This window comes from Panthera leo, chromosome B3 (genome assembly GCF_018350215.1).
Source record: "Panthera leo isolate Ple1 chromosome B3, P.leo_Ple1_pat1.1, whole genome shotgun sequence".
NCBI classification, from domain to species: Eukaryota; Metazoa; Chordata; class Mammalia; order Carnivora; family Felidae; genus Panthera; species Panthera leo.
In genome coordinates, this window is record NC_056684.1 from 47,996,004 (window position 1) to 48,023,694 (window position 27,691).

The window sequence follows — 27,691 nt, forward strand, 5'->3', positions numbered from 1 at the left end:
AATGAATGCATAAATAACCAATTTTAGGAATGGATGATAAGATATCACTGTAGATCATACAAATGTTTACTAGATCATAGCAAGATATTGTGAATAATTTGATACAAATAAATTTGAAAATTAGATAAATTCTTAAATAGAACTATTTACCAAACTGGCATATGTAGAAACAGAAACATAAATGTTTCTATAACTTTTGAAGATATTACACCTATAATTAACCTTTTTAACAAAGAAACCTACATAGCTAGGTGGTTGGTGAATTTTACCAAACATTCAAATAATAACCCCGATCTCACATAGTTTTGCAGAGTGGGAAAAGAAGAAACACTTTCCAATTGATTGTAATCAGATCAGTACCTGAGTAGGGTAAGAACATTATAGACTAATTTTTCTCTTGAATTTAGCTACTGTAATCTGAAATTAGTTAATGTCAAATCCAACAGTGTGTGAGAAAGATAAAAATCTGACTAAATTTAACTTATTCTAAGAATACAAACTTGTTTTAACATTAGAAAATCAGTAAGTGTAATTCATCCGATGAACAGAATATAATAGAAAAACTGTATGAGCAGAAAAAAACCAATTGGTAGAAATCAACATCACTCTAAGATTAAAAGAGGATTAGCAAATTAGGAATAAAAGGAGTTTACAGTAACATCATACTTAATGGCAAACATTAAACACTTTACTTATATTAAGAAGACAGGAATGCTTGCTATAACAGCTTCTCTTAATAATTGTATTGGGCACACTAGCCAGTGCAATAAGGCAAGAAAAGTAAATGAAAGTTGTTAGGATTGTCAGTAAAGAAATAGAACTTTCATTATTACCAGATGATATGATTGTGTATGTAGAGAATCCAAAAGAATCTATGTATAAATTATAAAAATAAGTTCAGCAGTGTTGTTGGATGTGAAGTCAATATACAACATTAATTGTATTTCTGTAAATTAGCAACAATTAATGAAAGTTTTAAAATAATTTGTACAAGAGCATAGAAAAGTAAGTAACTAATGAAAGAGGTGTAAAACCTCAACACTGAAGAAAAACTATTATCAATAGAGTTTTTAAAAACCTAAATAATTGGAAGGATGTGCCATGTTTATAAAATTGAAGACTCAGTATTGTAAACATGTCAAACTGATATATAAATTCAGTATAATCCTAATCAGAATCTCAGCCAGTATTGTTTATTATGACATTTGACAAGCTTATTCTAAAATGTATATGGAAATGCAAAGTACCTAGAATGGCTAAGACAATCTTTAAGAAGACCAAAATTGGAGACTTATTCTTTAGGATATGAATACTTATTATAAAGCTATAATAATTAAGATATTGTGGTTTTAGCACAGAATAAACAAATGGATCGATGAAATAGGATGGAGCAGATCTTTTCAACCAGAAAATTTAAACCCTAATGGCCTACGGCATTTGTAATGAATTAACTTACTTCCTGTGGATCTAAAACAATGCCTGCTATGTACCGTCTATGAGAGAATTAAAATATAGACTCCATTTTCTGTGAGGCTTAGTTCTCTTATGGAACCCCAGTTGAGGAATGATGGGATGGGATATTCAAAAATGGATCCATGCATATATGCACACTTAAACTTTATGACACTGCAGATCCCTGGCACTACAATGGTAGTGCAGAACATTCAGAAATGGACATCTTTATAAAATGGTACTGCATCAATTAAATAGCCATATATACAAAAACGAACTTGATTTTTTACCTCACTCTACACACAGAATTCAATTCTTGAATGATTATAGTCTAAAAGTCAATGGTGAAACAAAATTTTGAGAGACTAACAAAAGAAAATAACTTTATGTCTGTGCAGTAGGCAACATTTCTTAAAACATGACACAAAAGTCATTGACAATGAAGAAACAGATGGGTGAATTAGAAAACTTCTCTTCATCTAAAGAAACAGCTATAAGAGTAAGTACAGACTGGAATAAAATATTTGCAATGATTGTAACTAACAAGAGACTTATATTAAGAACATACAAAGAACTCTTCTGTAACAAGAAGTAGACAATTTAGTCTAAAAGTGGGCAAAAAATTCTTGAACAAAAACTTCACAGAAGATGAATGACTTCACAGAAATGATTCAAACATATGAAAAGGTCTGAGTTTCATTTTATTAGGGAAACAAATTAAAACCACAGTGATATTTTACCCACAAGAGTGGTTAAAATGAAAAAGAATGACACGACTAAAAAGTGTTGCTGGGATGTGTAGCAGTGGGGGTACTGAAGCACTATGAGTGTAAATCTCTCTACAGAGCATGGAAAGCTGGCATTTTCTATGAAATTTGAATACAGCCTACCCTGTGACTCAGAAATCTCATTCCTAGGTATATATCCAATAGAAATCTGTGCATTTGTCCTTCAAATGAAAGTCATTTATTTGCATGTTAGTTGTTTGGAATTTGATGCACTTTGTTTTGGAGAGGTAATATTATAAATTGGGATTGGGTATGTACATTGGCTTACTAATATTAGTACCTAGCTCTAATCCAACAAAAACTCTTGTAAATATGTCAGCTCCTTAGAGTAAAATATGTGGACTAACCTAGAAACTTAATCCTCATTTATATTATTACTTTTATGAAAGAAGGCAGTCTTGTGTCCCATACATTTACAACTACAGCAGTGAGGGCAAGAAGGACACATCACAATACCAAGAATAGCTCTCTTCCCTACCCATGATTGTCTCTTTGGAGGTGTAGGGTACTTCTAAATTGTTTATAATTAGGTGAGTGCTTCTGTTCTAGTAAGAATTAAGATGTGCTTAAAAAATTTTTTTTAATTTAACTTAATTTTTTGAAACAGCATGCACGAGTCAAGGAAGGGGAAAGGGAGAGGGTGACAGAGAATCTTAGGCAGGCTCCATGATCCACGCGGGGGCTCCCACGACCTTGGGATCATGATCTGAGCTGAAATTAAGAATCAGATGCTCAACTTATAGAGCCACCCCAGTGCCCCAAGATGTGCTTCTAAGTGACATCTAAGTACCCTTCTGACTCAGAATTCTCATATTCAGAAATATGACTGGCACATTAAAATGAAAAGTTGTGTATGGCATATTATTTTCCACTATAGTTAGGGAAGGGATAGATTGAAAAGCAGTTCAGAGGTTTTCTGAGGGTGATCCTCATTTTTAATAGGTAAGTAAACAAGCCCAGAGAAGTGAAGCAAACTTGCCCATGGTCATTCCTCTCCATCATTAATCATCAAAAAATAGTCATGGCTTTCAGAGTGTTTACAACCCCTCCACTATAGTTCTTGTAGCTCAATAGTGTCAGTAGCTGGACAGAAATTTTAACCAATATTGATAAAGCATCTTCTCTGAGTCAGGCACTGGCAAAAAGATTTTTAGTGATGATTATTGGAAATAAAACAGTTGTTTTGTCTGGAAAATTAATTATAATGCCTCATTTTCATTCTGATTTTTCTTTAGATGAAGAGAGAAAAGAGTATTAACTTTCAAGATATTTAATATAAATATACATTTAGAAAAAAATTATTTTAAATTTCAGGTACAGATTTTTAAGATGAAAATGTGGTCCTCAATTTTAAATTTCTGTCTTTTTTTTTTTAAACAGTATTGAGCTCAGAGAATTGGAGAAGAAATTAAAAGCAGCTTACATGAATAAAGAAAGGGCAGCTCAGATTGCAGAGAAGGATGCCATTAAACATGAGCAAATGGTAATCATGTTTCTGGTCATTATGTTTTCTATATTTTTAGCTTCATTTAGAAAACCAACAATAGACCAATTTTTTGAAAATTGCTACATACCATGAAGAATTTACACTGCTAGATTTCTTAAATACTTTTATGCTTTTCAGATCCTTAAGGTATAGAAACCCAGAAATTATTCAATAGTGAGCCTTGTTTAATTTAATATTAGAGCCTTTCAGAGACACAAAGAATGTGTTTGCTGTTTAGAATGAATAGCTATACTCAGTAAGTCTGAGCATTCTTTGTGGTCTCTGACTGATAATTCTTTGACAAACCAATACAGTACAAGTTGTTAGTGTGATCAATTCATTTTAGAATGTTACTAGATTTTGCATTTGTTAAATGTTTTAAAAAGTGAACTATTTTATAATTTTAAGCAGGAAACTTTCCTGTTTTGTAAGTAGCTATCTCTATCTTTTTTCCTCTGTTTATTCCCTTTTCTAACTCCTGACATACTGCCAGATTCAGGGCAAGAGTTACTCTTGGGCAAAGGAGTTTTAGACACACTCACTAGTGGTGCTACAGTAAATGTAAAATAGGGTTTATTGAGTTAATTCTGAAAAGCAGCGTGCACACCATCACGTGAGCCCTCATGGTCCCCTGGAAAGGCTAGACATCAATGAAAAGGTCTGATTGCAATAGTACACAATCTTAGAAGTTCTTTTCTCTCGTTTCTCTATTAATACATAGAGCATTTTGGTTGTAGAGTTTCCTCTCTCTTGGATCCCTTTCAAGGATTATAAGCTATTAAAAAGAAGAGGTAGAGGTAAATGTTGTGGCTTTTAAAGTTATATTTTAGGTTAAAAAGAAAAAAAAAGTTGCAGAAAAATCAAGTTGGAGAGAAATACACATCACAGACCGTCTTTATTTTTTAAAAACTGTATATTAACATATGTGTATATATTTCAACACATATATGTTGATGCACACATACAATTAGAGGAATAATATCAAAATACTTAACCAGCACAATGCAACATAGGCATCTCATAAGAATAGATGCTGGCCACAGTGATGTGCATGCATGTGTGTTAGTACAGGAAAAGTCTGAAGGGTTGCACAGCATGCTGTTAACTGGGATTGCCTTTGGCGTGGCAGGTGGTAGGAGAGCATGAGGAGACCTCATTTCCTAAGCCATGTAGTTCTTTTCTACCCTTTCAAAAATAAAGTGGAACTGGGGCAACTGGGTGGCTCAGTTGGTTAAGCTGAGCCAGGAGTTGGTCCAACTCTTGATTTTGGCTTAGGTCATGATCTCATGCTTCGTGAGATCAACCCCACATCCTTGTGAGATTTTCTCTCTCCCTCTCTGCTCCTCCCCTCATGTTCTCTCTTTCTTTCTCTCTCAAAATAAATAAAATTAAAAACAAAAATAAAGTAGAACATGAACAGTGTACTCTTTGACCAGTAGTTTGCAGTTTTATTCTGATCATTGAAGTTTTTCCAGGTAGTTGTACATTTAAGTCTGACTCCTGAAAGAATTGCCACTATTTTCTAAATAAAATGAGTCCACAAAAATTAAAGTCAAATAGTCCTACAACTTGACTAGGTGTCAAGATACCTAGGTGCCAATATGGGCTCTGTCTGAGCTTTAGTGTTCTTAAATCTGTGAAATGAGAACATTGTATGTCTATAAGTGTGTGGCAGTGTGTACATAAATGTTTTTGTCATTTCACATTTTTTTAAAGAACCCAATACAACACGTGCTAAGAAAGTAGAAGAGAAAGAATTTTGGTCAAGTCATATTAATAGTGTATATGTTAAAAACCTCAATTAGATTAGGAATGGCATTCACATTCACATTTTAATCTTTTCTTGTCTATTTGATGCTATTTGGTATGTGATCATAATGGTCAAGGGTAATAAAAATTGCCTCAATATATTTAATTTACAACTTATTTTGTTAAGTGATTTCAAAATGCTCAAAACAAATAAGAGGTTTAACCTAGTTAAGAAGTAAGATTGTCTCTAACTCAGAGGGAATGGTCTTGAATGAGTGAATTAAAAGCTACAGAAAACAGGCACAATGATATATGTGACTCTTTTAAGTTAAAGTGATTATAAAGGGCATTTAATAAATGAAAAATGAGAGACTTCAAAGGCTGGTGGCAAGAAAGAAAGTTTAAGCTGAGAGAAACTTCAGAGTTGCTTAGAGCTGGTTAATAGGAGACTTGTCTGAAAAAGAGTACAATCCTTACTGTAAAGGGCAGCTGATACATAATGGAGCTAAAAATTGCCTACATGACTTTTAAATAAAAGGAAAAGATTACTACTGCTTTTTTTAAAAACAGTTATTAATAAAGTGCTTCTAATTTTTTCAAATTTTTGCTGTTTTTCAAATGCGGAGTTTTTCTAATTTTCTCACACGTGGAGTTATTAGTTACACTTATCTCGTATTTCCTTGAGATCTACTTGAAGGAATGGGAAAGCATCTTTAGGGTTTGACTCATCATTCAAACCCTTCAAGTAACAGTGACTTACCTTTGCATTTACCTGGACAGATGAAAATATTTTATGCAGTACACTTTATAATATTCAATTTCACCTGTTTTGAAGTATTCTATCATACTGCACTCACATTTGAAAGTAGAAAGATGAATTTTGTTTTCATAACAGAAACATGATGCTGAAATAGCCAAAATCATGATGGAAGAACACGAGAGAGCAATAAAGGAAGAGAATGCTGCAGAGAACAAACGGAATAAAGTAAAAGCACAGTATTATCTTGACTTGGAGAAACAACTTGAGGAACAAGAAAGGAAAAAGCAGGAAGCTTATGAGCAGTTACTGAAAGAGAAACTCATGATTGATGAAATTGTTAGGAAAATCTATGAAGAAGATCAATTGTAAGTTTATCCCAGTTTCTTTACATGCCTAAAAATTGAGATGAGATTTATGTCAGGCTTGTTGTGAAGAGGAGAAGCACCTGAACAGTGCTGAATACATACTAAGTTCTCAGGAATTATTACGATCACATAAACGGAGTCCAACTCCTGTTTATCTTTGTGAGCATGATAATTATCTGGTAACAAATGCTTATTAAGTAACAGAATGATTAAACCTTTGTTTTTCTTAAATGTGCCCATATCGTGTCAGAGGACTTGTCTTCTGATCATTTCTTTGCTAGACAACTGAAGTGTAGTGTACTGCTAGGCTTATGTAAACAGGTTGGTGCCTTTCTGAAGTGAGAGGCATAAAACTTCATTAATAGGTTAGAGGAAAGGTATAAGTAGTATTTTACTTGGAAAATTCATACCTGTCATTATATTTAGCAGTACATAGTGGACACTCAAAATGTTTGTGGTATGAATGAATGAATAAACTATAAATAGAAAGGCTGTTTTTTCCCACATTATCAACTGAAGGAAATGACACATTTTTATATTTATATTATTTCTTGTACTATAAAACTGTACTCAACTATTGCTTTTTTAGGGAAAGACAACAAAAGTTAGAAAAAATGAATGTAACTCGAAGGTACATAGAAGAGTTTCAGAAAGAGCAGGCTCTCTGGAGAAAAAAGAAACGTGAGGAGATGGAAGAAGAAAACAGAAAAATCATAGAGTTTGCCAACATGCAGCAACAAAGAGAAGAAGATCGAATGGCAAAAGTTCAAGAAAATGAGGAAAAAAGGCTGCAGCTTCAGAATATGGTATTAAAATAGCCACTTCTTTAACATTGGAGAAATTCAGAAATATTTGATATAGAATTTGTTTCTTATTAATGTTTGTGTGTTTCTTTAAAAATTTAATAGCTGACTCAGAAATTGGAAGAAATGCTGCGGCAACGTGAAGATTTGGAACAAGTGAGACAAGAATTATACCAGGAAGAACAAGCTGAAATACATAAGATGAAACTAAAAGTAAGTTTTGGAAATGGAAAGAATGATTAACATACAGAAGAATATCATCTTGAGATGAAGCAGTAGAAAAATAGTAGATTTAAACCCAGCCATATTGATAATTACATTATGTGTAAATAGCATAATCACTGCAATTAAAAGAGAAATTTTCAGGCTGGATAAAAAAGTCATACCTAGGTAACAGTTCACAAACTGCATAGAAAGTATGATTCAACTGTGTTATCTATAAGACACACAATTTAAATATGAAGACATATAGTTTAAAAACAAAAGGATGGAGAGAGATATACTAAACACTAATCAAAAGCAAGTGGTGTTGGAAATCATGGTAAATTCATCTAGAGGATATAATAGTCCTAAAGGGTGGATGAACCTAAATAAAGCTTTAAAATGCATGAAGTAAAACTGAAAGGAGAAAGAGACAAATCCATAATTATAGTTGAAGATTTCAGTATCCCTTCTCATTAATATATAGAATAAGTAGTCAGAAAACCACAGGATATATGTTCAACAACATCAAAAACCTTGACCACAAGTCAAGATGATTGGCCAGTTTTCTAATTGTGTTGTTAATTTATCGTAGAGTTTTGAGAGTTCTTTATGTATTATAGATATTAGTCATTTGTCAGGTATGTGGGTTTCATATATTTTCTCTTGGTCTATAGCTTGTCTTTTTATCTTTTTAACAGGGTCTTCTTCCAAGCAAATGTTTTCAGTTTCTCTGAGGTCCAATTTGCTAATTTTATTTTTTTTAGATCATACTTTGGTATCAATTCTAGGAAGTCTTTGCTTAGATCCTGAAGAATTTCTCCTTTTTTTCCTAAAACTTTTTGCCTTTTCCATTTAAGTCTGTGATCTATTTTCAGTTAATATTTTGTGTGGGATGTGAAACTTAGGTCAAAGTTTTTTGCTTTTAGATATTTAGTTGCTCTACATCATTTGTTGAAAAGATTTTCTATCCTACATTGAATTGCTTTTGCAACTTTATTAAAACACAGTTAAGTATATTTGTGTGGATCTGTTCCTGGGATCTCTATTTTGTTCTGTTGATCTATGTATCTGTCCCTCCACCAATACCAGACAGTTTTGGTTATTGTAGCTATGTAATGCTTTAAATTTGCTTTAGCCTTTTCATACATATTTTTAAAATTTTTTTTTAATGTTTATTTATTTTTGAGACAGAGAGAGAGCATGAACGGGGGAGGGTCAGAGAGAAAGGGAGACACAGAATCTGAAACAGGCTCCAGGCTCTGAGCTGTCAGCACAGAGCCTGACGTGGGGCTTGAACTCAGACCGCGAGATCATGACCTGAGCCGAAGTCGGACACTTAACTGACTGAGCCACCCAGGCACCCCAGCCTTTCCATACATATTTTTGAATAATCTTGTCTCTAAGTACAAGTAAGTCTTCTAGGATTTTGAGAGGAATTGCATTAAATCTAAGTATCAATTTGGGGAGAACTGACGTGTTCACTGTTGAGTCTACCAGTCCATGAACATAGTATGATTCTCCATTTATTTAGATCATCTTTGTATTTTTTCTTGTGTTTCATAGTTTTCATCGTACAAATCCTGTATGTGCTTTGTTTTTATATTTAAGTATTTCTTTTTTTTGAATAATTGTAAATGGAATTTTAGTTTTAATTTCAGTGTCCACGGACTCATTACTAGTGAATTCACTTTTTTTATATTTATCTTGTATCTCACAACTTTGTACTGTAGGAGTTGTTTTTCTTTTTCTTTTTTTTTTTTTTTTACCTACCCAGTTATGTTTTCTGAGAATAGGGACAGTTTTAATTCTTTTTTATCTGTATCCTTTTTATTTCCTTTTCTTGCCTTACTGTTCTGGCTAAAACTTCTAGCATTGTCTACCACTGTGATGAGTAACAGTGATGAGATAGATATCGGCTTTCTTTGTTGTCTATCTTCAGGGAAAGCATTTTGTTAATTGTAGTTCTGTAGATAGATGCTCTTTATTAAGTTGAGGAAGTTCTCTTCTAACCCTATTTTCTGAAGATTTTTATCATGAAGAGATATGAAGTTTGTCAAATGCTTTTTTATATCTATAGATATAGATATCTATATCTGTCTATCTATATAGATATCTATTTATATCTATAGATAACGTTGTGTGTTTTTTCTTTACTTTGGCGGGTTACATTTATTTTTTTTTGAATATTGAACCAGTCTGATTACTGGAATAAATCCCACTTTGCATTGGTGTATAAGTCTTTTAATATATGGCTGGATTCTATTTTCTAATATTATGCTAAGGATGTTTTCATCCATATTCATGAGGAATATTGCTTTTTAGTTTTCTGTTTTCATATTGGTATCAGGGTATTCTGATCTTCATAAAATAAATGCAGAAGTGTTCCCTCTTATGTTTTCTGGAAGATTGTGTAAAATTGGTTTTAATGCTTTGTTAAAATGTTTGGTAGTCTTTTCCAATGAAACCATCTGGCCCTGGAGTTTTATTTTTGAGAGGTTTAAATTATTAATTCAGTGTCCTTAATAGTTATAGATTAATTCAAATGATCTTATTTCATATTTGGTTACTATTAGTGACTTGTGTTTGAGAAAGTGATCCCTTTTGTCTAAGTTGTCAAACGTGTATGTAGAATTATTCATACTGTTCCCTTATTATCCTTTTGATGTCTGCAGGGTCTCCAATGCTATCCCATGTTTCATTCCTGATATTGGTAATTTGTTTCTTTGTTTTTTTGGTCACTCTTGCCTCAGGTTTTTCAAGTTTACTGACTTCTTGAAGTATAATTGACATATAAACTTGTAAGATATTTAAAGCATTATGGTGATTTGATATATGCTTATTTTGGGGAATGATTCTCCCATCTAGTTAATACATCTATCACCTCACATAATTATTTTTTTAATTTCTTTTTGAAGAGAGCACTTAAGTTGGACTTTTAGCAAACTTCACTTATATAATACAGTGTTATTCACTTTAATCACCACATTTTCCATTAGATCCTCAGGCCCTATGGCTGAACTTTGTACCCATTATCAACCTCTTCCTATTTCCCCTACCCTCCAGTTTATTATTTTCTGTCTCATTATATACAAAGATTAACTCAAAATAAGTGTGACAAACAAAAAGGCTGAAACTACAAAATTTCTAGAAGAAAACAGAGGAGAAAGTCTTCACCCTTGAGAAGGGTGAAGATTTTTTTGGTACAGTAAAAAAGGTATGATCCATAAAGGAAAAAGTTGCAAATTGGGTTTCATCAAAACTAACACTGTTAGGAAATTGTAAATGCAAGCCACAATCTGGGAAATAGTATTCTGTACGTGTATCTTACAAAAACCTTTTATTAAGAATATAAAAAGAACACTTATAACTCAATAATAGAATAATAAAGAACTATTTTTTTAATGAGCAACAAGTTTGAACAAAGACTTCATACAACAAATACATGAATAGCCAAGTATACAATAGATTGTTGGTTATTAGCATTATTTTTAATATTTTTCTCCTAAAACAAAACATCATTTTAGATAAACTGGAAAGAATTACCATGTATTGATATCAAAACCCTTTTGGGTGTATATTCTTAATGATTACTGCATGTAAGAATGTAAAATATAGGGGCACCTGGGTGGCTCAGTTGGTTAAGTGTCCGACTTGGGCTCAGGTCATGATCTTGTGGTTCGTAGGTTCAAGCTCCACGTTGGGCTCTGTGCTGACAGCTTAGAGCCTAGAGCCTACTTCGGATTCTGTGTCTCCCTCTCTCTCTGCCCCTCCCCCATTCATTCTCTCTCTCTCTCTCTCTCTCTCTCTCTCTCTCAAAAATAATACATTAAAAATTTTTTTAAATGTAAAATATGTACATTTCTTTTTAAAAACAACTTAATGTAATCCATTTATATATACCTAATATCAAATTACCCAAAAAAGTTAAGAATAAAATGATGGATGAAGGTGTAACAGGTATATATGGACCAAGGGGAAGCAAATAGGCAAGGTTAGCATCAGATAGATAGAACATCAAATGAATCCCAGATATCACAGATGAAAGGTACAGTTGACAATGAGGGTATTACAGGATAAACATTTAATCTTCTATGTAACATTGCATTGAAGTACATAACTTGAAAATTTTTTTTAATGTTTTATTTATTTTTGAGAGACAGAGAGACAGAGTGCAAGCAGGGGAAGGGCAGAGAAAGAGGGAGACGCAGAATCTGAAGCAGGCTCCGGTCTCTGAGCTGACAGCACAGAGCCCGACGTGGGGCTCAAACTCACAAACCGTGAGATCATGACCTGAGCCAAAAGTCTATGCTTAACTGACTGAGCCACCCAGGCGCCCCTGAGCGCCCCTGAGCGCCCCTGAAGTACATAACTTTAAAAGCTATTAAACTTCCAAAGAAAATTTACCAGAATAATACAAGGGGAAATGGTATTTATCATCACTAGAAATTAGTTACAAATATTTTCATCTTCTATCTGAAAATCTAAAAATATTATTTTCAGTTATTATTGGTTGAAGAGGAAATTTGTAGGTAATTTAGAGGATGAGATTAGTACACATCAAAATCTTATCAGATTTATAAAACTGATCTCTGAGGCAATTAATCTTTTAAAAATTTTTTTTTATATTTTATTTTTTTAATGTACCTCCAAATTAGTTCGCATTTGTGCAACAGTGATTTCAGGAGTAGATTCCTTAATTCCCCTTACCCATTTAGCCCATCCTCACTCCCACAACCCCTCTACTAACCCTCTGTTTTCCATATGTAAGAGTCTCTTATGTTTTGTCCCCCTGTTTTTATATTATTTTTGCTTCCCTTCCCTTATGTTCATCTGTTTTGTATCTTAAAGTTGAGGCAATTAATTTTTAACAAGAAATACTAGAAAAAATTATCCAGGCAGCCAACTCAGTAACTTAGAAAAACAATACAAATTCAAGTATGGGGCAAGAATATGGAAGGGAATCATAAAGATACAAGTGGAAATTTACCAAAATCAGGAAAACATATTAGAATTAATTAATCCAATTATTTAGTATTGGGTGGTAAAGCTTTTACTCCGGAAAAACATACTAAAAAGGAAAGCAAAAACAAAACTAGAAAGACTAAAAGGTCTGTAAAGAAAAAAGATTAGACAATAATGAACGGTCATTCAATTGTATACTTATAAAATGGGAAAATCTTAATGGTACTATTTTCTGCATTAAAAATATAGTGATTTCAAAAAAATGTAGAAAAAGCCAAAATAAGATTACTAAGGATATATCCCATGTGAAAAGCTTGCTGTGCCCTGCCTCATACCCTCTTAGCCTCACCTCTAATTTCAGTGACAGCTGTGGAGAACACTTGTGAGGGTTTACACTGACTGTGCTTGACAGTGTCCTAATGTGTGGTGCTGTTGGTGGGGGCAGGGAGTGAACACCCTCTGAGGCATCCCTCAGCCAACAGTGGACAGAAATTAAGGGATAAATGCTTCTTCCTGTCAGCCTTGAGGACAGACCTGAAAGGTGCTTCATGCATTCCTCACAAGATTCTGGCAGGATTAAGCCACACTTGCCCACATAGTAACCAGTTCAGTGATGCACCCACGTGTTGGCTTTTCTCCCTTCCCTATTTCTCTCTGCTTTTCCCTCACTGCTGCTTCCTGAGATCTCTCTCTCTCTCTCATAAAATATGTATACGCAAATATTTGTGTAAGATTATGCTTTCAGAGGAGAACCCAGACCAAGATACCTCTAAAAGTTTCCAGGCTCAAAGTAGTTTTTTCAGCAAATTATTTCAAACCTGCAGTGAAGAGCTATTTCTCAAACCACATTATGGGCTTTAGAATGTAGAAAAGTTTGGAAAATTATGCAGTTCATATTACATTAATATATATTCCTGATCCAGGCATATCAAAGAGTATAGGGACATTTTTCTAGTTGAAAAAAAAATACAGTGAATGGTGTTTTGTTTTGTTTTGTTTTGCTAACATTTCCCTGATTTTTAGCCAGATGTCTTTACCGTTGATTGGATTAAACTAAAATTTGTATGGGAGATGGATGCCAGGAAATGTCAACAGTTGATTTGGTTCTATGTGTATTTTTTGTGTGCAAGGTATTAGGATAAACTCTGGAGGAATTCAAAGCTGAGATAATATCTGCCTTCAGTGAGCCTTCTGACTTCTATATAGAATACATAGAGACGAACACAAACTATAATATCATAAAAACACTGTGCCCAGCATCCCAAAGAAAAATAATATATAAGATAAATAAAATAATAAGAAATAATATGCCTTCTAGGAATTTATTTTTAGTGAGGAGATAATGCATGTATCTGAAGTAAAATTAATGATGGGAAAAATAGATGGTATCAGAGGCCCAAAAGAGAGAGATGTATGAATTACAGTGACTTTCTGGAGGAGGTAGGTTTTGAACAGATTAGATAGAGGTAAGTGAAGAAAAAGAAGTGGAACATCCAAGATAATTAACAAATAGGTGGAACAAACAGCTAATATTCCAGATTGGGTGGCTTAAAATCCACTCCTATACTTTTTTGTCTTACTTTGTTATAAAAGCTATAGAGTTAAAACCACATTTCTTTTAGCTAGAATTCTTCATAGGACCTAGGTTATCTTCCAAGTTACTCTCCACCTCAAGGTGTGAAGATAGAAGTGGGCAAAATGAGGTCACAGTCACATGTAGAAGACTGGGTCTTTGGGAGTAGTTTTGGTAGAGTTACCATCATGGAATTTGAGCCATGATGGTTAACTCTACCAAAGACAGATGGTAACCAAGATGGTGGCTGGCTCCTTGGCCATCCTGGAAGTTCTCTCATAACACCTGCTGGCCTGTAGTAAATCCCTTATAGCTTCTGTTACCTGTAAGAAACCTGACCAAACGGCTGTTATTAAGGCAATATTTTGATTGCCTTGAGGATATGGCTTACCTCCTGGAAATCGTGTTTGAATTAGGCAAGGCAGGTTACAGTTGAGAAGGAATTGTATCAGTCCTAATTGGATAGATGATAAAGCAAAAATAGTAAAATGTTACTGATAGTATCTAGGTGCTAGGTAGATGAGTGATCACTGTAAACTTCTATTTTCCAGTTATGTTTGAAATTTTTCATAATGTTAGGAAAATTAAAGCTTGTAGGAAAACACTTGAACTGCTCCAAGTAAATTTGAATTTTCCTGAAAAACTTGTGCTTGTCACTTGTAGATTATTATTCTGAAAAATATTTCCCAGTAATTTGAATCATAATTTCAGGCAAGATTCTAGAATGATTCTTTGTGGGTACAAATTTCACAGACCACAGATTTAATGATCTCAGTTATGCAAAAAAGTTTTTATGTCAGCTCCTTTCAAAATAGATACAAATTAAAATTTAAAAATAAAAGAAGGCAATCCAAAGTAACATGTCCTTTATCCAACTAGTGTTAACAGGGTGAGGGAAAGTGTTATCTTGAAAAGGCTTAATTTTTCAGCTTTATTTCATATTGTAACACTGCACTTAACCAAACTCTATCCACCCTTTCTTTATAAATCTGTTGTAAAGAAACAGTTACTGAATCAATGTTTATACGGATTGTTGTTTAGGAGGAAGCAGAAGAGAAATTAAGAAAGCAAAAGGAGTTGAAACAAGATTTTCTAGAACAAATGGCCCTGAAGGAACTAGTACTCCAGGCTGCAAAAGAGGAAGAGGAGACCTTTAGAAAAGCTACGCTAGCTAAGCTTGCTGAGGATGATCGAATAGAACTGATGAATGCTCAGAAGCAAAGAATGAAGCAGCTAGAACACAGGAGGGCTGTGGAAAAGCTTATTGAAGAGCGTCGCAACCAGTTCCTTGCAGACAAAGTAAGAAAAAGTGTTCATTTTTGTTATCACTGAACAGTAGTCAGCTCATCTATTCATCCACTCAGCATTTAACTGAGACCCTTTTATGTGCCAGGTGATGTTAGATATCTGCTTACTAGTCACATGGCATAGACATTTTCTGACCATTTATTTATGCATCTAGAATGTATTTATTGATGCTTTCTATGTGCTAGACACCGTTTGGTGTTGAGAACATATGTACAGCTAAGTCTATGACATCTATGATTTTATTTTATGGTCTTGGTTAAAGAAAATATATAAAAACAATCATTGTAAAGATATGCCAGGTACACGTGACAATAATTATACAGGTATGGGCATCTTGGTGTGGTAGACAGGGCACAGATCATGAGTGCCCTGGATGCTATTTTAAGGAAGGTGGTCTTTATCCAGGGGAACCCACTGAAAAATTAAGAAAGCTATCTGATAAGATCTGCACTTGGAAAGATGACTTGAGTAGTGGTACTGGGGGTACTGCCTGGAGTGAGACCAGAGACAGGGAGATCAGTTAGGACATTACTACCATCAGTCCATGATAGGTGGGGAAAGCCTGTGCAAATAGAGAAGGGGGCCATGTGAGAGATGTTAGGGAGATAGACTTGATGGGGCTTGCTGACCAGTTAGCTGGGTCTGGAGAGGTGAGAGCAGGATTATGCCTGCTACTACCACTAAATAATACTATTGCTTCCATCTTCAGTGAGTGAGTGGGTGATGTCCTAAAGAAAACAAAGAAAAATAGATTTCAAGGGGGTATATAATTCCATTTTGTCCACATTGATTTTGAGGCCCCAGGGGTTGATTTCTTAGTTGGAAATATGGATTTAAGAGTTGGAGATGGAACTAGGTTTGTGCCTTTGGACACATTGATTTATCTATTTTATGTTTGATTTATAAAACTGAAATAATACTTAATCTGCCACACCAGCTTGTTGTGCTTTAAGAACCAAATAAGAGGGGCACCTAGGTGGCTCAGTCGGTTAAGCGTCCGACTCGGGCTCAAGTCATGATCTCATGGTTCATGATTTCGAGCTCCGCGTCAGGCTCTGTGCTGACAGCTCAGAGCCTGGACCCTGCTTCACATTCTGTGTCTCCCTCTCTCTCTGACCCTCCCCCACTCACACTGTGTCTCTCTTTCCTTCAAAAATAAATGAATATTTAAAAAATTCAAAAAAAAGAACCAAATAAGATAACGTATAAGTGCTTTGTAAAGATAAACACTCTAAATATGAAGAGTACAGATTAGGCATAGGGTAAATATTTTAAAATAATTAATATAAGTGGTAGTGTAACAACTAACATTTATTGAGCTTTTACATATGTCATTCAACTATTCTAAGCTCATTTCAAGCAAATAACTTTAACCTTTCAACTCTATGAGTTAGGTAGGTCGGGGTTTTATAGCAAGTAAGTGGCAGAGCTGGAATTAAGTTAATTGATATCCTAATGATGATCTTTTCCAGTATGAGTAGGCAGAAAGAAATCTCAGGATATTCTTGTAATCAATAGATACTGATCTGCTAGGCATTCTGCTGAGTATTGGTGAGAGAACCAAAATAAATACAAGTTAATTCTGGTACTTTCTAGTGTAGTACAAAAAATGGGGTATAGATTCCCAAAACTCTCAATTATATATAAAATTATACTGAGAATACATTTCTTAAATGTACAGTGTACGTTTATAGAATTTGGTAGTTATAATTTACCAATTGTGCAATACAGTTGACCCATGAACAACACAGGGGATAAGTAAGGGTGCTGACACCTCCCTCAACCCCCACCCCAAAAATCCACATAAAATTTTTGACTCCTCCAAAACTTAACTAATGGCCTCCTGATGACCAGAAGCCTTCCTGATAACATGAAGAAGAGTCAACTGGCACATGGGGTGCCTGGGTGGCTCAGTCAATTGAGCATCTGACTCTTGATTTCAGCTCACATCATGATCCTAGGGTTGTGGCATTGAGTCCCACATTGGGCTCTGTGCTGTGCATGGAGCCCTGCTTAAGATATTCTCTCTCTCTCTCTCTCTCTCTCTCTCTCTCTCCCTCTCTCTCCCCCACTCCCTCTCCCCGCCTCTGTCCCTCTTCCCAGCTTGTGTTCTCTCTGTAAAATAAAAAAATAAAAAAGATTATCTTATTTTTAAAAAGTCAATTAGCACACATTTTATATACATATTATAAACTATATTCATATAATAAAGTAGCTAGAGAAAACAATCTTATTAAGAAAATCATAAGAGAAAATATCTTTATGGTACCATATTATATTACTGAAAAAAATCTGCAGGTAAGTGGACCCACGCAGTTCAAACCTGTGTTGTTCATGGGTCAACTGTGCATTTATGGCAGAACTATGTGGGTTTTCCTGGAAATACATAAAAGATGAATAAAAGCAGAAGAAGGCTATTCTAAGTTGGCAGCATATGGAATTACCCACAATGAGAAACTTGAGTGATAGACAGAGGAGTTTAGACATGATACAATAGGAAATTGGTGATCACAACATGGTCTTAGGAAGAAGAGAATGTAGTGATTCAAGAGTGAGGTGATGAGTACCTAGAATAGGTTAACACAGCATGGGAGAAGCAAGAAAGGAAGAGTTTAAATATTTTTAAAGGAATATGAGACTGGTATGTTTTGTTTTGTCTTGTTTTGTTTTGTTGGTGGATCATATAGGGTAGACTGGAGGAAGGAGTCAAAATAACTCCAAGGTTTCAACTAGGAGAACTCAAAGAATACCAAGTGCTGTTATGTTTTGAGTCCGAGAAAAAAGATAATTACTTCAGTTTATATCATGTTGGACTTGAAATAGAAATACAAATTGAAAATATCTTGAAGGCACTTGACTCAGAGGAGCAAAGCTTAGGTCAAGTTTTCCTAAACATACATATCTGGCATTAATTAGCACACAGAGATTCCAAGAATATATTATAATGAGAAACAATCAGAAGGCCAATGATGGAGTCTCAGCGAACATTCTTACTTAGGAGTAGAAGGAGGAGGAAAAAAACAATGACAAGACCAAGAGATGGTCAGAAAGGCAAGAGAATCTGGATGGTTGTAGTCACAGAAAACTAAGCGAGGTCAGCTCTTTTTTTTTTTTCTGCTCCATGAAGTGGGGAGGTGGGGGGGATACTTGGAGTTCAATTTTTAGGACTCTTCTATTCTTATTCATTTCATGCTTTTGTTCTGATGCCATATTTCTAGCTGTCTAAATGATATAGTTGGAAATTTTGTAGGTGCCTTAGAATTTAGTTTCCAAAAGTGAACATTCCACACAAACTTTTTACAGTTTCTGTAGCCTGAATCTTGGTTAAAGACAGCATATTCAGTCAGTCACCCAAGTCTATGACTTTGAAATCATCCTGGACTTTTCCCCATTCCTATCTAATAATTTTTAGTCAGCCACCAAATTCCATTGACTTCATTTCAGTAATAAGTCTTAAATCCAGTTTCTTTTCTTAATAACTTAGTTCAGACATTTAATACCATTCCTATGGACTACTGAAATTGTTATCTACTGGTCACCATATGACTAGTCCATCTGCTACTAGTTATAATGGGCTTAAAAAATTCATTATGTCCTCCTCGTACTTAAACCTAAGTGGATTCCTACAGCATAAAATCCCAATTCCTTATCTTTGATAAATCAGTCATGATCTACTCTAACCTTTAAGGGTTAACCTTTAAGCACCTAGCATTTTGCTTGACAAGTGGTGAATAATAAATGTTTGTTGAATCAAGGAGGGTGATCAACAGTGTCAGACAAGCAGAGCAGTCAAGGAGGATGAAAATTAGAATTTTGATGAAAATTTGAAATGATCAGAAGGTTTTGAATACTCCTTGCCTAGAAAGAGGTAGAAACAGTGATAGACCGTCCTATGTCATGGCTTACAGAGGTAATTAGAAAGCTCCTAGAAAAGTTAGCAAGGCAACTATAAATGGAAATCACATAAAACCACCTAAAGCATAGATATTTCTACAATTTATGTCTTAATTTTCTTAATTTTTTCTAATGTAAATATTCCTAATATAAAGCTGTGTGCTAAAAGTGTCTGTGAGATTGGGTCACATTTTTCTTGCCCAAGAGCAAGGGTGGAGGTTCTAACTCTGTTTTTTTAGATTTCAGATATATTCCTAAATAGGTAACTACAATTCTGTCTACCTCTAAAAAAATCATATGGTTAGACAAAATATAAAACTCCCCAGGAAAGAGTTACCTAATACCAGCTCTATTGAGTTTGTCTAAATGGACAAATTGGTTTCATACTTTCTATTTACCCTAATTTACTATGAAAGTGTTTATTAGGATAAATATTTAATGTGTTTACCACATCCCAAGTAGAGAAATCTTATATTCTACCCCAACTAGAGACCATACATCATTGGACAAAAATCTAACAACTGACCTTTCCTCACAACGTTTCAGAATCTTTTGCATCTCCTTTTTATAAAGAACAGATCAGTTAGGATTAGGTTTGGCTGCAGGTACAGAGTATCAAATTAATAGTGGCATAGTAGATAGTTTACTATTCTCACATAAAAGTCTAAGGGAATTCAGGGGTGGAATGGAGGCTGTATTCAGCCTTCAGGAACCAGGGTCATCCTAGCATTTCGCTGTGGCTTCTGTAGCCTATACCCTTTATCTTCATGGTCTAAATTGGATCTTCACCCTTCATGTTTCAAGTAGCAGATGGAAGAGTTGAAGAGAGACAAAGTGGGTGTATACGATTGATTCCTGGAATCTGCCATATGACACTTTTGCTTATAGTCCATTGGCAGAAACCAAGTCCTGTTGTGACCACACATGATTATAAGGGAGCCTTAGAAATATAGTCTCAAAACAAATTCAGGTATAACGATTCCATGGCAGATTCTATAACTTTATATCATCTTAGAAAATAAGTAAGAGCCACTCAACTCTTTGATTCAATAACAAGATGGGTAGAGAGTGTAAGTCTTTTCTCAGCTACCAATGCTTCTTCTGATTCTGTAATGCAAATAAGGTAATATCATAGTAGACAAAATAGTCTCATTAGAAGCCATTAAAGGCTTAAGTGGCATTGGATATGGCTGTGTCCTAGCATCCTTCTTTATTTGGTAACTATGAAGAGTTTTGAAGAAATTGTGACCCTAGGAAACTACTTATTGCACAGACCAGCTCAACATTAATACTACTTTAATTCTATGTAGGAATTCATCACTACTTCAGTGGCCTGCCTTTAGCACCCTTCCCTTTCCAATAGATTATTTGGATACAACGCTGTAAGAGTTCTTTTAAGCCCTAAAACTTTTAAAACTGGCCATCTCTTCCATAGCATGTGGCACAGAATTTTGGTGCGGTTACATGAGAGCATTCAGAACTGTTGCCTGAGAAACACTGGTTCTCCTGTTAGAACTCTTGCTGCTACTCCTGTGCTTCATATGGGCTCTTAACATTTTTAACATACATGGAAATATTTATCTTTTAGATATCCCTATTCTGTTTCATCCAGTTTTTGGTTTTGTTTTACACTGAGAGCTGCCTTCAGCAATTGGCATATGGTAAACATTACATAAATATTTGAATTAATTAGGAAGTCCCTTCTTTGTACATTTTTTCCTTGGTGATGAAGATACTGTCCTGAAGACATATACTTGCCTCCCTAAAATCCCAGCCATGCCTATTTTTTTGTATCCTTAAGGGAATAGTGACTGTAAAAAAGAGATTTGTATATATATAATAAATATAAAAGATATATATACTACATAATATTTTCTGAAGTTAGTGTAAAAAATAGTTCAGTTTTATCTAATCCACTGCAAGATGGCTTTATTTGATGACTTCTTAAAAGATTAATGTATTCTGTGACAATAAAATTTCATTTACATTTCCAGCAACGTGAACTGGAAGAATGGCAGTTGCAGCAAAGACGACAAGGATGTATTAATGCAATTATTGAAGAAGAAAGACTAAAGCTTCTCAAAGAACATGCTACAAAATTACTAGGATATCTTCCTAAAGTAAGTGAGATTTAATTCAAGGTATAATCTTCCTAAACTCTAATAATGGGGAAAAAAAACAGAGGGCCTGGGTTTCACTTACTTGTGGCTGTTACAAAGCAGCAGTGGGATCAGAGGCAGTCATTGAACATCTGTCTCTAAAATTAGAGTTGGTCTTGGCACATTCTTTTTTTTTTTTTCTTAATATTTATTTTTGAGAGAGAGACAGAGTACAAGCAGCAAAGAGTCAGAGAGAAAGGAGACACAGAATCTGAAGCAGGCTCCAGGCTCTGAGCTGTCCGCACAGAGCCTGACTTGGTGCTTGAACTCATGGACTGTGAGAGCATGACTTGAGCTAAAGTCAGAAGCTTAACTGACTGAGCCACCCAGGTACCCCAAATCTTGGCACATTCTTAAAGTAGGAGCTAGATTTACTGAATTTAAATTTTAGAAGTTCTTTTTCCCTTTTGGTGTAGGAAGTCTAAAACTAAACTACCCTAAAGGAACTGTGATACTTTTTGTACAGGAAACTCTTGTAATTGGTAACACTGATAACAGACACATGCTTGAACCGAGTCCGAGACAGAGCTGCTGTATAATGGGAGGTTATAAGTAGGTACTAAGTAATCTATTTTTAAAAGTACTTCCAGAAGGTAACAGATTTTCATGTATAAGTGGGATACATTCTGACTATAAATGAAGTAACAATGGATTTTCCTAAGCCCCATAAACATCTGGACTCATGTAAATAAAATTTACAACCTTCAAATAGAAATGTCATTTGATATTTTATTCCATTGGAAGAATAAAGTGCTTATTTTGGGTTCAGTCCAGTGCTAAGGAAAGATAAAGGGAAATATATGAGTAATTATTGCTTGTCCACAGGATGTTATAGTCTAATTGGCTGATTGGATTAATGAATATGAAATGATATACTGACAAAAGCTATAAGAAATTCATTTCAAAAAAATTAGACTATAAATTCTGGAGAATCTCAGTTTAGATACTTTTAAAAGGAAATAAATGTGGAGATAAGGAGAGTCTAACAAACCTGTTCTGCCAAAATGATTTTAATCTTTTAGGTCCTAATGGCCCTAAATGACCTAAATTATTCTTTAGCTCCTTTAAATTACATAAGTAAATATTTAACAGCCTTTTATTGTGTACTATAAGGAAAAGAAAAGTAAATAAAAGCATCAAGAATTTCAAAGGGCTTGCTTAAAGGGCATGTAACTCCAAATCTGGAGTCTTTCCTGCAAGACAATGTTTGCTGATCAACCATAGAATGGAGGTGAGAGCCAATCCCATGCATGAATCTGGCAAAGCTCAGTCTCTTAACTCTGACTGCTCTCATACCTTATGAAATTCTCATTCAGCCAATCCAAGCAGTGGTACTTGAGGTAGTAAAATAGAATTCCAGATTCCTATTACAAATTCCTATACTGGAGCTGATAAATAAAATCAGGAAATCAGGTCAAAGATTTCATTATACACAGAGTCATAATTTTCAGAGACTAGTGATATTATATGTAAACCTATGAAATAGATTTCATTATCTTGGAGATAACTTTACAAATTTTTATAGTCTATATGTTAGTCTTAGAAGCATTTAGTTAAATATTCTGGCATTTGAAGTAACTCACAAAATATTTTTCCTGTAGGGAGTATTTAAAAAGGAGGATGATATTGATATGCTTGGTGAAGAGTTTAGAAAAGTATATCAGAAAAGGAGCGAAATTTGTGAAGAGAAGTGATACCATCAAGATTTGGTAAAACCTGGATTGTTTTGTTTTCACCACTAGATGTCAGTGTGACTTTTGTTTCACAGGTCAGTGATAGAATCCATAATCTATTTGGATTTTGTAAAGCAACTCTGTATTTCATCATTTGTAAACAATTATCTATAAGAAAATATTTGTTTTCTGATAAAATTAAATTGCAGAATATTTTTTATCTATAAAATTAATTGCTATTAGCCAAATTCTTGTTCTTGTACTGATAATTTGAAGAGCTGAGTTACACACCACATTACAACATTTCCTTTATATAAATACAATACAGCCAAACCCAGGAGACTAACTTTTCCATACTACTCCTCCTGCTCAGAGCTTGGTATTTGTGTTTAGGGAAATTATCTTTTTCTTTCTACTATAAGGGAAAAGAATAGTAAAGAGTGAGGAATTTCAAAGTGCTTTATTGTCAATAAGAACTTAAATGACAGTTTATGTGCTAGTACTGTTTTTATTAACTAGAGCTAAATCACCAGAGCATAAAATACTTTATATAAAAGGGCAAGTGGCTCACAATTTTCTAATAATCATCTATCAATTTTGTATCCACCCCAAATCTAAACAGGGAATTTGTTGCAATTGCTTTGATTTCATTATCAAATATCTTATTTATAAAGAGTAAAAATAAATCATTAAAACTTTAAAATGTATATGGGGCACACAGTCAGTTATACAGACTAATTAAAGTAGGTCACTTCTCAATTTCCCCATTCAAGTGCCTTCATAAATTCCTCTTCGGTGAAAGACAGCATCTTGGCAGCTTCAATATGCATCTGTGTTTGTAACAAATCAATATTGTTTTAGCATTAAGAGTAGACCACAGGACAACACGCAGTTGATAAAAATGTGTATATAAATATGCTATCAAATGATAAGCTCTGTTGGAATGTGTACTCTAATTCCAATAAACATATTTGAAATAATTACATTCAAGGGTCAGCCTGTAAAAGCCTATTTGTCCATGGTGGTTACTGAATCAACCTGTTGAGAGAACACGTCAGTAGTATTTTAATACATAACCTTTGCAAAAAGGGACAGTGGCAGAGCCATGGCTTCGAATCTTCTCACCACCAGGTAATTCATGTGTAGAGAAGGGAAGAGTGATTTGGAATCCATTTTCACTCTTCCGTGTTTAAAGAGGCAAACCAATCCAATAAGATAATAGTATATTATACTCTTGTATATACTTTCTATCATTAGGGAGTACCCATACTGTATTTACCAGTCCCATTTTCCACATTACTAATTTACCTGCCTGAAAATATCCATTTGCTTGGATGACATGTTATGTAGAAATCTTATTATGTATGTTCTATAGGTAAAATTTTGTACCTAAGCATATCAAACACATCTAAAAATATCTACAATTTAACTGTGTTTTTTTTTAGAATAGACTCACCTTCTGCCTTTTTAAAACATCAATTAATTTTAACTGCTTCTTGAACCCTATCATTAATTCTCCTTTTTGTTTTTCTAGCTTCTTGTTTTCAGATTTTAATGCTTCAATTTTTTTGTGGTCTTCATTGGCTATATCCTGCACAAGGAAAAACAAATCCCATATAGTCTTCAAATTATAAAAACTATAGTCACTTTGTAATAACTACCTTTAAAATATAAAATTTTTGTAAATCTTCTTTGCATTACTGAAAAACTGACTTTGATAACTCATACATTTTAAGCATTTTAAATATAATTCAGTTCTAATTCCAGTAGTGGCAGAGTAACTTATAATGGACCAAACTCTTCTGAGGGTAACAATAACATATTTGAAGGCACAGATGAGTAATCAATAGTAAGCAGAAAGTGGAGATGATATGATCCTTGAAAAAAGGGAAATAAACTGACTGAGGTCCATATTCAACTGGCTTCTGAGAGCACTTTCCACTTAATGGGTTCACAGGAGATAGACCTCAAGGAAAAAGTAGTTTTACTGGGCTAAGGAATGAAAGAGCAGGGTTGCCAGGGTGGTAGAAATTTCCAGGTGGCAAATCCTGGAAAGAAAAGAGCCCTCAAAATTCCCTCAAATCCTTGGCAGATACCTAGATAGCCCACGTGCAGAGTGAGACCCCCTAGGAAAGACAACATGAAAGGCAAGAGCTGTGGTCTAGAGAGCTGGGAAGAGAATTCAGCCAGTGGCCTGACAAGGCAGAGTTTGTAATTTTGGCAAAAATTACCTGAATGAGCTCTGCAGCAATTTCGACAGTGCAGAAAAAATATCTGTGAGCTTTAAGACAGGTCAGTAGAATTTATTTAAGTATGGGAAGATCTTAAAGAAATATTAAAGGAAGTCTTTCATGCAAAAGGACAATGATACCAGAAGGAAATCTGAATCTACATACACATAAAAAAGTACCAGAAATAATAGAATATTAGACTTCTTTTCAAAATAAATCTCTGTAAAAGATAATTGACAGCGATATCACCAAGATTAGGAAGCTCCAGACCCTTCTCCCCCCAACAAATACACAGGGAAACACTGAAGATACAATATACTCCCCAATGTAACTTGAGAACTCTAGAAGCCAATTAAGCAGCAGTAACAACCAAACACCTAACCAACAAAAAGTCACATTCAAAATGATAGGAAATTTTATGGCCTTTATGCTCACCCTTTCCCCTCACTCTCCTGGCCTAGTGGAAAAAAGCCTCTAAATTCATGGGAAAAAGAGTGGAACTTACTTGTGATGTTCTGACTTGTCTGAGGATTGCTTGAGGGACTGTCTTGCCTGACTCAGAGCACTGATGGGAACTGCTACACCTGAGGGCTACTGGGGGTCTGCAGAACCATGAATGCCTAAGGGCAAGAGATTATGGGCAGAGGAATAAAATACAACATCTAAGGCCCTGAGAAGCAGCAGGGCTGAGACTCCTAGGAAATTAAGACGTTTAAATGACAAAAAGAGCTTTAAGACATATAGAAAATAATACAAAATGGTAGCAGGAATTTCTTCCCCATCAGTAATAACTTGAAATGTAAGTGAATTACAGTCCCCATAGATTGGATTTAAAAAACAAGATCAAGTATATACTGTCTACAAAAGACTCACTTTAGATCTAAGGACATACACAGATTGAAAATGAAAGGATGGAAAAAGATAATCCATGCAAATGGTAAGCACAAGAGGATGGAGGTAGCTACAATAATACCAGACAAAATAGACTTTCAGTCAAAACAGGTACGAGAGACCAAAAAAAGGCCATTATATAATAATAAAAGGCTTAATTCACCAAGGAGCTATAACAATTATATATGCACCCAACATGAGTTCCTAAATATATGAAGCAAACATGGACAGAATTGGTGGGAGAAAAAGAACCACTCTACAGTTACAGTAGACTTCAATACCCCACTTACAATAATGGATAGAACCAGAAAGAAGAGCAATAAGAACAGTACTTGAACAACCCTAAAGACCAACTGGACCCAAAAGACATATTAGAACATTACACCCAAGAAAAGCAGAATATATATTTTTCTTAAGTGCACATGGAACATTCTCCAAAATAGACCATTTTAGGCCACAAACAAGTCTTAGGAAATTTTAAAAGATTGAAACCAAAGTGTCTTTCCTGTTCACAGTGAAATGAAACTAGAAATCAATAGCAGAAGGAAAATGGAAAATCCATAAATACATGGGAATTAACATACTTTTAAACAACCAATGGGTCAAAGAAGAAATCACAAGAGAAATTAGAAAAATATCTTCAGATAAATGACGATGAAAACCCAATATAACAAAAGTTATAGGATGCAGTGAGAGCAGTGCTAAGGGGAAAATGAAATGTATAGCTATAAATGCTTACATTAAAAAAGAAGATATCTCAAATCAACAATCTCACTATAACTAGAGAACTAAACCCAAAGCTAGTTGAAAACAGAAAATAAAGCTTAGAGCAGAGATAAATGAAATAGAGAATAAAAAAACAGTAGAGAAAAATCTATGAAACCGAGTTCATTCTTTGTTAAGATCAATAAAATTGACAAACCTTTACCTAGACTAAAAAAAAAAAAAAACCCCACGATGACTCAACTAACATCAGAAATGAAAGCAGGGGTCACCTGGGTGGCTCAGTCTGTTAAGTGTCTGACTCATGATTTCGGCTCAGGTCATGATCTCATGCTTGCGAGATCAAGTCCCACATTGGGCCCTGCACTGGGCATGGAGTCTACTTAAACTTCTCTCTCTCCCTCTGCCCCTTCCCTGCTCATGTTTGCTCACTCTCAAAAAAATAACAAAAAAAATGAAAAAGGGGATATTGCAACTGATTTTACAGAAACAAAGCCATTTTGGAAGATTTTATTTTTTAATTTTTTTTAATGTTTACAAGAGAGTGCAAGTGGGGGAGGGGCAGAAAGCAAGGGAAACACAGTATCAGAAGCAAGCTTCAGGTTCTGAGCTGTCAGCACAGAGCCCAACGTGAGCTCAAACTCACAAACCGTGAGATTATGACCTAGGT

General features: G+C 34.5%; 2 protein-coding genes across 3 annotated transcripts in view; one reads left to right on the forward strand and one right to left on the reverse strand.

The window, feature by feature from the left end:
* MNS1 (meiosis specific nuclear structural 1) overlaps positions 1 to 23,649 on the forward strand; it is a 47,265-nt gene extending 23,616 nt beyond the window's left edge. The window contains exons 4-10 of the mRNA XM_042941937.1: positions 3,621 to 3,723; positions 6,371 to 6,600; positions 7,190 to 7,406; positions 7,509 to 7,616; positions 15,184 to 15,441; positions 21,339 to 21,464; positions 23,105 to 23,649. Coding sequence (XP_042797871.1) covers positions 3,621 to 3,723; positions 6,371 to 6,600; positions 7,190 to 7,406; positions 7,509 to 7,616; positions 15,184 to 15,441; positions 21,339 to 21,464; positions 23,105 to 23,197 — 1,135 coding nt within the window. The 3' untranslated portion in view covers positions 23,198 to 23,649. The remainder of the gene's footprint in view (positions 1 to 3,620; positions 3,724 to 6,370; positions 6,601 to 7,189; positions 7,407 to 7,508; positions 7,617 to 15,183; positions 15,442 to 21,338; positions 21,465 to 23,104) is intronic.
* The window catches only part of TEX9 (testis expressed 9), a 64,170-nt gene continuing 60,096 nt past the window's right edge, over positions 23,618 to 27,691 (reverse strand). For both annotated transcript variants that reach the window (XM_042941938.1, XM_042941939.1), the window contains 2 exons: positions 24,633 to 24,767; positions 23,618 to 24,006 (listed from right to left, as the gene is read on the reverse strand). In XM_042941938.1, the coding sequence (XP_042797872.1) occupies positions 23,932 to 24,006; positions 24,633 to 24,767 (210 nt within the window). In that variant the 3' untranslated portion in view covers positions 23,618 to 23,931. The remainder of the gene's footprint in view (positions 24,007 to 24,632; positions 24,768 to 27,691) is intronic.